The 9739-nt window shown below is 53.2% G+C and overlaps 1 protein-coding gene and 1 long non-coding RNA gene across 2 annotated transcripts in view; both read right to left on the minus strand.

Annotated features, from left to right (window-relative positions):
- mtmr4 (myotubularin related protein 4) overlaps positions 1-3158 on the minus strand; it is a gene marked incomplete in the record, with an annotated part of 67889 nt that extends 64731 nt beyond the window's left edge. The window contains 1 exon segment of the mRNA XM_029699550.1: positions 3066-3158. Within this exon segment, the coding sequence (XP_029555410.1) occupies positions 3066-3110 (45 nt within the window).
- Positions 3159-6024: 2866 nt separating this feature from the next.
- On the minus strand, positions 6025-6798 carry LOC115153894 (uncharacterized). The gene is made up of 2 exons (XR_003867788.1): positions 6453-6798; positions 6025-6416 (listed from the first exon to the last, which is right to left on the minus strand). It is a non-coding gene; the product is annotated as an uncharacterized LOC115153894 (long non-coding RNA).
- Between the last annotated feature and the right edge of the window lie 2941 nt (positions 6799-9739).

The raw sequence follows: 9739 nt of genomic DNA on the forward strand, positions 1-9739 counted from the left end.
GACCTAGCTGCTAGCAGGCGCTCATAGGGCTTGTAGCCTAGGTGCCAGTCAGTCAGGGAGCCACTTGATAGGAGCTCCCCGGGTCCAGGCCAGGGGCAGAGAGGGAGAGCTCCCGGGTCCAGGCCAGGGGCAGAGAGGGAGAGCTCCCGGGTGCAGGCCAGGGGCAGAGAGGGAGCTCTCCCGGGTCCAGGCCAGGGGCAGAGAGGGAGCTCTCCCGGGTCCAGGCCAGGGGCAGAGAGGGAGCTCTCCCGGGTCCAGGCCAGGGGCAGAGAGGGAGCTCTCCCGGGTCCAGGCCAGGGGCAGAGAGGGAGCTCTCCCGGGTCCAGGCCAGGGGCAGAGAGGGAGCTCTCCCGGGTCCAGGCCAGGGGCAGAGAGGGAGCTCTCCCGGGTCCAGGCCAGGGGCAGAGAGGGAGCTCTCCCGGGTCCAGGCCAGGGGCAAAGAGGGAGCTCTCCCGGGTCCAGGCCAGGGGCAGAGAGGGAGCTCTCCCGGGTCCAGGCCAGGGGCAGAGAGAGAGAGCTCCCGGGTCCAGGCCAGGGGCAGAGAGGGAGCTCTCCCAGGTCCAGGCCAGGGGCAGAGAGAGAGAGCTCCCGGGTGCAGGCCAGGGGAGAGAGAGAGAGAGAGCTCCCGGGTGCAGGCCAGGGGCAGAGAGAGAGAGAGAGCTCTCCCGGGTCCAGGCCAGGGGCAGAGAGGGAGCTGTCCCGGGTCCAGGCCAGGGGCAGAGAGGGAGAGCTCCCGGGTGCAGGCCAGGGGCAGAGAGGGAGCTCTCCCGGGTCCAGGCCAGGGGCAGAGAGGGAGCTCTCCCGGGTCCAGGCCAGGGGCAGAGAGGGAGCTCTCCCGGGTCCAGGCCAGGGGCAGAGAGAGAGAGAGAGAGAGCTCCCGGGTGCAGGCCAGGGGCAGAGAGAGAGAGAGAGAGCTCCCGGGTGCAGGCCAGGGGCAGAGAGAGCTCCCGGGTGCAGGCCAGGGGCAGAGAGAGCTCCCGGGTGCAGGCCAGGGGCAGAGAGAGCTCCCGGGTGCAGGCCAGGGGCAGAGAGAGCTCCCGGGTGCAGGCCAGGGGCAGAGAGAGCTCCCGGGTGCAGGCCAGGGGCAGAGAGAGAGAGAGCTCCCGGGTCCAGGCCAGGGGCAGAGAGAGAGAGAGCTCCCGGGTCCAGGCCAGGAGCAGAGAGAGAGAGAGCTCCCGGGTCCGGGCCAGGGGCAGAGAGAGAGAGAGCTCCCAGGTCCGGGCCAGGGGCAGAGAGAGAGAGAGCTCCCGGGTGCAGGCCAGGGGCAGAGAGAGAGAAGCTCCAGTTGCACGCCTTCTGATTCACTTAGCCAACACAGAGGACAAGAGGGCTAAAATTGCACCTGAGTCTTGGAAACAAATCAATTACATTAGGCTTTTTTGGCTCAATTTGGCAAAAGGAATATATTTGCAGCAGAAACAAACATGACCGAGTCAGAGGGAGAGAAGGAGAGATGAATGGGGATGCGGGGAATGGAGTTTTGGAGAAGAAAACAAGTGGTTTGCCAAAATAAATGTTTGATGCAAGCTAGCAGATGAGTGCTAGAAACTTAACTCTGGAAATAATTTGTGTTGGTAATGCCAAAAGCAAAAGCTCAGGTACTGGTGCCAGCTTGGGACATTATGAAACCAAATATTCAGTTTCATAATGCAGCGCCTTAGCCAATCAGAGCTCACCTATGGGCTTGTGAGTGGTTTTGGTTGGGGGGGTTTGGAGAGCCCAGATGAGGTTAACCTGAGGACCTTCGGCTGAACTGGGCTCTGTCTCAATGCTCCCCCCCCCCCGCCCCCCCAAAAAATCTGTCCTCTCCTCGCCGCCTTTCCTTCATTGCACTGATCTGATACAAGTGACCGGGTAAAAGCCAGCCTGATGAGAAGTAACCATATTGTTTTCAAGACCTGTCAAGTCTTTTAAGTAATTGAGACAAGAGACCCTGGTTCACTACGGAGACTCTATTACGAAGACAACCAACCACTTCTCCCCCTCCTCCCCATTACCTCCCCTCCCCTCCGCCACGTGCCAGAGCAGAGAAACTGCAGACAGCGCACATCAGCAGCAGTAGCATCGATAACAGAGAACAGTACCATCCAACCCCACCACCTGCCTGCCACTGCTGTAACATTAGTCATTTATTATTTATATTCCTCACACAGCACGACTCAGATCACGAGCTACTGCTCAGAGGCTGGCTACTACGCTAGCACAGTCCCACTTCTCCTCCTCATACGTCACTATAGCACGACTCCTGCTGTATAATACAACACAGCCTTCTCTAAGCCTGGCTAGGCTAGCACAGTCGCTCTATTCTCTACTGGAGAGGCTAGCCCAGTCGCTACACTGTCTACTGGAGAGGCTAGGTAGGCTAGGCTAGCCCAGTCGCTCTATTCTCTACTAGGTAGGCTAGCACAGTCGCTCTATTCTCTACTGGAGAGGCTAGGTAGGCTAGCACAGTCGCTCTATTCTCTACTGGAGAGGCTAGGTAGGCTAGGCTAGCACAGTCGCTCTATTCTCTACTAGGTAGGCTAGGCTAGCACAGTCGCTCTATTCTCTACTGGAGACGCTAGGTAGGCTAGGCTAGCACAGTCGCTCTATTCTCTACTAGGTAGGCTAGGCTAGCACAGTCGCTCTATTCTCTTCTGGAGAGGCTAGGTAGGCTAGGCTAGCACAGTCACGCTATTCTCTACTAGGTAGGCTAGGCTAGCACAGTCGCTCTATTCTCTACTGGAGAGGCTAGCCCAGTCGCTACACTCTCTACTGGAGAGGCTAGGTAGGCTAGGCTAGCACAGTTGCTCTATTCTCTACTGGAGAGGCTAGGTAGGCTAGGCTAACAGTCACTTCTCTATTGGAGCTCTACCCCCCTGACATGGCTCCATGTCCTCCATTAGAACAGAGAACCGACAGACTCAGACTCAAAGCCCCCAGCCCCCCCCCCCGGAACCCCCCTCTCCCAGGCGCACTCACAAACACACGCTGCACAGGAAGGGGAGTAGCACACACAAAAGAGATCGAAACTTGCGCACAACACACACACAAGAATTTGAAAAAAGGACCATAGAGCCACTTACAAAGCAGTTGAGCAAAGAGCAGGCGACCCGGTCTGCCAGGCTCATGATGAGAGACAGGGCTGTCTCCGGACACACGGTCTACAGAGGAGCAGTAACATGAACGATGAAAGGAGCATTACCCTCCTCCCTCCACACCGCTTTGCCTCTCCCCGCTCGTGCCCCAGGAGGTGCTCCGGGACAGCGGTGCGACACACCCCCAACCTCAGTCCTCCTCCCCCCCCCCCCCCCCCCCCCCCCCCCCCCCCCCCCAGAGGGAGATGAGACGAAAACAGAGTGAGGGAGAGCAGGTGCCTGGAAAGACCCCCTGTTGCTCAGACTAAGTTGGGAAGGAAGTGGATAGTCTGTAAGAACGACAGAGTCCACTGAAATAGCCCAGAAAGAGGAGAGGAGAAAGGAAAAGATAGAGGGAAGCAGGCGGACGTACTAGACCTGAGAGGAAGAATGAGAATACAGCATGAGAGAGAGAAGCGAGAGAGGAGGAATTGCCTGATGCTAAGCTCCACCCATCACCATGCCATGCGCATCTCCTACCTCACCCAATCACGTGCTCTTTCTCCCTCCCCCCCCCCGCTATCACATCCTCCCTCCCTTTCTCCACTCCATCCCTGTTCACCCTTCACCGAGATCCATCTCGTCGCAGGCAGGCAGCTTCCTCATCAACGTGTCACGGCAGAGCAGCCTCTACCCACAGCAGAGCAGCCTGTACCACAGCAGAGCAGCCTCTACCACAGCAGAGCAGCCTCTACCACAGCAGAGCAGCCTGTACCACAGCAGAGCAGCCTGTACCACAGCAGAGCAGCCTGTACCACAGCAGAGCAGCCTGTACCACAGCAGAGCAGCCTGTACCACAGCAGAGCAGCCTGTACCACAGCAGAGCAGCCTGTACCCACGGCAGAGCAGCCTGTACCCACGGCAGAGCAGCATGTACCACGGCAGAGCAGCCTGTACCACGGCAGAGCAGCCTGTACCACGGCAGAGCAGCCTCTACCACGGCAGAGCAGCCTGTACCACGGCAGAGCAGCCTCTACCCACAGCAGAGCAGCCTGTACCACAGCAGAGCAGCCTGTACCACAGCAGAGCAGCCTCTACCACAGCAGAGCAGCCTCTACCACAGCAGAGCAGCCTCTACCACAGCAGAGCAGCCTGTACCACAGCAGAGCAGCCTCTACCCACAGCAGAGCAGCCTGTACCACAGCAGAGCAGCCTGTACCACAGCAGAGCAGCCTGTACCACAGCAGAGCAGCCTCTACCCACAGCAGAGCAGCCTGTACCACAGCAGAGCAGCCTCTACCACAGCAGAGCAGCCTCTACCCACAGCAGAGCAGCCTGTACCACAGCAGAGCAGCCTCTACCCACAGCAGAGCAGCCTGTACCACAGCAGAGCAGCCTGTACCACAGCAGAGCAGCCTGTACCACAGCAGAGCAGCCTCTACCACAGCAGAGCAGCCTCTACCCACAGCAGAGCAGCCTGTACCACAGCAGAGCAGCCTCTACCACAGCAGAGCAGCCTGTACCACAGCAGAGCAGCCTGTACCACAGCAGAGCAGCCTGTACCACAGCAGAGCAGCCTGTACCACAGCAGAGCAGCATGTACCACGGCAGAGCAGCCTGTACCACGGCAGAGCAGCCTGTACCACGGCAGAGCAGCCTCTACCACGGCAGAGCAGCCTGTACCACGGCAGAGCAGCCTCTACCCACAGCAGAGCAGCCTGTACCACAGCAGAGCAGCCTGTACCACAGCAGAGCAGCCTCTACCACAGCAGAGCAGCCTCTACCACAGCAGAGCAGCCTCTACCACAGCAGAGCAGCCTGTACCACAGCAGAGCAGCCTCTACCCACAGCAGAGCAGCCTGTACCACAGCAGAGCAGCCTGTACCACAGCAGAGCAGCCTGTACCACAGCAGAGCAGCCTCTACCCACAGCAGAGCAGCCTGTACCACAGCAGAGCAGCCTCTACCACAGCAGAGCAGCCTCTACCCACAGCAGAGCAGCCTGTACCACAGCAGAGCAGCCTCTACCCACAGCAGAGCAGCCTGTACCACAGCAGAGCAGCCTGTACCACAGCAGAGCAGCCTGTACCACAGCAGAGCAGCCTCTACCACAGCAGAGCAGCCTCTACCCACAGCAGAGCAGCCTGTACCACAGCAGAGCAGCCTCTACCACAGCAGAGCAGCCTGTACCACAGCAGAGCAGCCTGTACCACAGCAGAGCAGCCTGTACCACAGCAGAGCAGCCTGTACCACAGCAGAGCAGCCTCTACCATAGCAGCGGATGGCAGAGCCTGAGGATGCTACAGCCAGCGTTTCAACCATATCAGGCACCACACCACAACGGACCACCATGCACTACTCAGGGGTAGACACACACACACACACACACACACACACACACGGAAAAACGATCAGAAATATGTTTTCACATGGAACACCTTTTTCCACAAGGTTTTTTTTTCCTACATTTGTATTATTTTATTTATTTCACCTTTATTTACATTGACACCCCTGCATCAGAAAAAAAATACACTGTTGCTGTTATAGTGTGAGTGTCTTCAAGCCATCCCGTTGGCAGCGATTGACTGAGTGTGATAGGGAAGAACGGATCAGAGAATGGAGGGATGAGGAGAGGGGAAGCCTAAGCAGAGAGCTCCAGTGACACAGCATTCTAACAGCAGCCCTGCCCCTTCCTTTCACCCCCCTCCATCTCCCCTCCCCCCCCCCCCTCCTGAGGGTCTCCTTGGTGCCGTCTGAGTGAGCTGCAGTACATCACTGCACTGTTCCCAGATAGTTGCACGCTCGCCTGCTCCCTAAGGGAGGGTGTGAGCGTACACTACTTATATACACAGCGTCCCTAACGCCTGTCGCATGCTATCCAGTCGAAACGAGGTGCGCACATATTATGAAATGGTGACGCTTGGTGTTCAGGATTTATTTTAAGCTGTTCGTGTACAACAATCTCTTTCTTTTTTTAAAGCAAGTGTAAGTTCTATGCCCCTTCGGTGATTGGTCAACAGTACTACTCCTAGTAGGAGTGAGAACTATGGACAGGATTCTTGAATGAACTGTTTGCTGTCATTCAAGGAGAGACATTTTTTCATTTGAGAAATACTACACCAAAACATCTTAGCTAGATGAAAAATTGCAACTAAGACCTCCTCAGAAAAAAACGTAATTTCTTGATTAATCTTACATTATGACTATTTTGAGGAAGTTTACTGGCTACGGTGTCCCAAGAGGGACAAAAATAGTAATACTGCAGTTTCTCGTTTTGTAAGTGAAGGTCTTTTAGGGAGCATGCGAGCAGACGTTCGCTTTGCACCTAGCCCGAGTTCTGCACCTAGCCCGAGTTCTGCACCTAGCCCGAGTTCTGCACCTAGCCCGAGTTCTGCACCTAGCCCGAGTTCTGCTAGGAGCAAACAGAGCCTAGTATGTAGGACGTCTTAAACCAGAGGGGCACACAGACACGCAGACAGAAGTCCGTTTCGGTGGATCGTGACTGGCTAACAGAGAGGAGAACCTCAGAACACCAAGCTAGAGGTAGGAGCGGGGCGGGTACGGAGGCCCACTGGTGCATGACATCGTTTCATTATCTTAATGTGCTGTATGGAACCACTACAGCCGCAATTTACGTCAAACAGAGAGGGGCAAGCAACTGGCAAAGGGGACCAGATTAAAGCTAAAGTGCTTTTTCACTTCATACATCATGAGATTAGATGGTTGGCTTCTGTCATCTTGAATGTTCCCTTAGGAGAAGAGAAAAGTCGAATTGCTGCATATAAACCACTACTAAAAAGGACACTGATAAGAAGAAGAGACTTGCATGGGCCAAGAAACACGAGCAATGGACATTAGACCGCTGTAAATGTGTCCTTTGGTCTGAATTGAGTCCAAATTTGAGATTTTTGGTTCCAACTGCTCTGTCTTTGTGAAACGCAGAGTAGGTGAACGGATGATCTCCGCATGTGTGGTTACCACCGTGAAGCATGGAGGAGGTGGTGGGATGGTGTGGGAGTGCTTTGCTGGTGTCTTATTTAGAATTCAAGGCACACTTAACCAGCATGGCTACCACAACATTCTGCAGCAATACACCATCCCATCTGGTTTACTCTTAGTGCAACTTTTATTTTTCAACGGAGCAATGACTCAAAACACACCTCCAGGCTGTGTAAGGCCTATCTGAACAAGAAGGAGGGTGATGACATGGCCTCCACAATCACCCGACCTCAACCCAATCGAGATGGTTTGGGATGAGTTGGACCGCAGAGTGAAGGAAAAGCAGCCAACAAGTGCTCAGCATATGTAAAAACTCCTTCAAGACGGTTGGAAAAGCATTCCAGGTGACTTCCTCATGAAGCTGGTTAAGAGAATGCCAAGAGTGTGCAAAGCTGTCATCAAGGCAAAGTGTGGCTACTTTGAAGAATCTCATGTTTTTTATTTTTTTTATTTGTTTAACACTTTTTTTGGTTACTACATGGTTCCATTAGTGTTATTTCATGGTCTGATGTATTCACTATTATTTCTACAGCGTAGAAAATAGTAAAAAATAAAGAAAAACCCTTGAATGAGTAGGCGCGGCCAAACCTTTGACTGGTACTGTAGATGTGGAGACATCACACACGTATGTAGCCGTGTCACTGTGAAGTAGTGAAGGGTTATAACCACCCTCCTGTGTGTGACCAACGTGTTAATGTGTCCCTATGTATCCTATCTGAGAGGGTTAAAGGGCACATTAGGGTTCTCATGTCTGGTGGTGTGACTGGCTGGCTGACTGGCTGGCTGACTGGCTGGCTGGCTGACTGGCTGGCTGGCTGACTGGCTGGCTGGCTGACTGGCTTTCCACATTGTGGCTTAGTGTGCCTCTCTCGTCCTCCCTCGGCCCATCCGGAGCAGTCAGATAGCGAGCTCCAGATATGGCCTCCTGTATCCGATGTCTCCACAGTTTTATTTTAGGAAAGGAGGCCATCCATCCATCCACTCACCCAACCAACCACATGGAATGTGTGTGTAACTGTTGACGGTTACCAGGCTGATATAGTATTATCATCGTCTCTTATGTGTAGCAGGTGGAGGAAGGTTCTCGTTTACAAAACTCCTGCACAGTTACACTACTACAGCAGAGTCAGACCATGGACTTTAGGTGGAGTGGGTAAGCTGTAAACGGACCACAGTGACCCAATACCTCAATCATCAATACATTCCTACTAGGAGTCCTCTGAGGAGGAGACAGGTGGTAGATTGGTCATGTCTCCATATGAAAAACAGCTCTATAGAGAAGTATTGACAACGTTTCAAATCTGCAGGCCACCCAATCTATTTCACTTTTTCTAGACAGAAGACGTGTTGAGAAGTAGTACCTACATCACCCACAAGAGGGCGACGTTTCTAAGGTTCTGCTGCTAAGTGTGTATACTTCCTGATATACATTCAGAAAGTATTCAGAACATTTGACTTCTAAGACCTTGTTACTTTATACAGTCTTATTCTAAAATGGATTAAACCCCATAAGGACAAAGCAAAAACAGGTTTAAATTATTATTTTTTTGTTAATTTATTCACAAACCCCCCCCCTCCCCTGGAAATATCACATTTACATCAGTAAATCAGACCCTTTACTCAGTACTTTGTTGAAGCATCGAGTCTTCTTGGGTATGAAGCTACAAGCTTGGCACATGTGTATTTGGGGAGTTTCTCCCATTCTTCTCTGCAGATCCTTTCAGGTTAGATGGGGAGCGTCGCTGCACAGCTATTTTCTCTCCTGAGATGTTCAAGTCTGGGCTCTGGCTTGGCCACTCAAGGACATTTAGAGACTTGTCTTGGCTGTGTGCTTAGGGTCGTTGTCCTGTTGGAAGGTGAACCTTCCCCCCCAGTCTGAGGTCCTGAGTGCTCTGGAGCAGGTTTTCATCAAGGATCTCTCTGTACTTTGCGCCGTTAATCTTTCCCTCGATCCTGACTAGTCTCCCAGTCCCTCCCACTGAAAAACATCCCCACAGCATGATTCTGCCACCACCATGCTTCACCGTAGGGATGGTGCCAGGTTTCCTCCAGACGCTTGGCCAAAGAGTTCAATCTTGGTTTCATCAGACCAGAGAATGTTGTTTCTCATGGTCTGAGAGTCTTTAGGTGCCTTTTGACAAACTCCAAGCAGGCTGCCTTTGACTGAGGAGTGGCTTCCATCTGGTCACTCTACCATAAATGCCTGCTTGGTGGAGTGCTACAGAAATGGTTGTCCATCTGGAAGGTTCTCCAATCTCCACAGAGGAACTCTGGAGCTCTGTCATGTCCAATCAATTGAATTGATCACAGGTGGACTCCAATCAAGTTGTAGAAACATCTCAAGGATGATCAATGGAAACAGGATGCACCTGAGCTCAATTTTGAGTCTCATAGCAAAGGGTCTGAAAACTTATTAAATACGTTTTTTTATAGGTTTGCAAAAATGTCTAAAAACCTGTTTTCACTTTGTCATTATGGGGTATTGCGTGTAGATTGATGAGAAGTGTCATTTTTGATGCACTGTATGTGGACACAGGGAAGGAGAGAACCTCTAACGACCCAGAGATGTGTGGACAGACATGCAGAGTTGCACACCGACGGTTTCACCACTTAACCGATAGCTTGTGTTGGGAATAGTCTCAATGGCAACAGGCTCTGGTTAAGACCCACACCCAACTCTGTGTT

The sequence above is a fragment of the Salmo trutta genome, chromosome 19 (assembly GCF_901001165.1).
Source record: "Salmo trutta chromosome 19, fSalTru1.1, whole genome shotgun sequence".
In the NCBI taxonomy this organism is placed as follows: Eukaryota; Metazoa; Chordata; class Actinopteri; order Salmoniformes; family Salmonidae; genus Salmo; species Salmo trutta.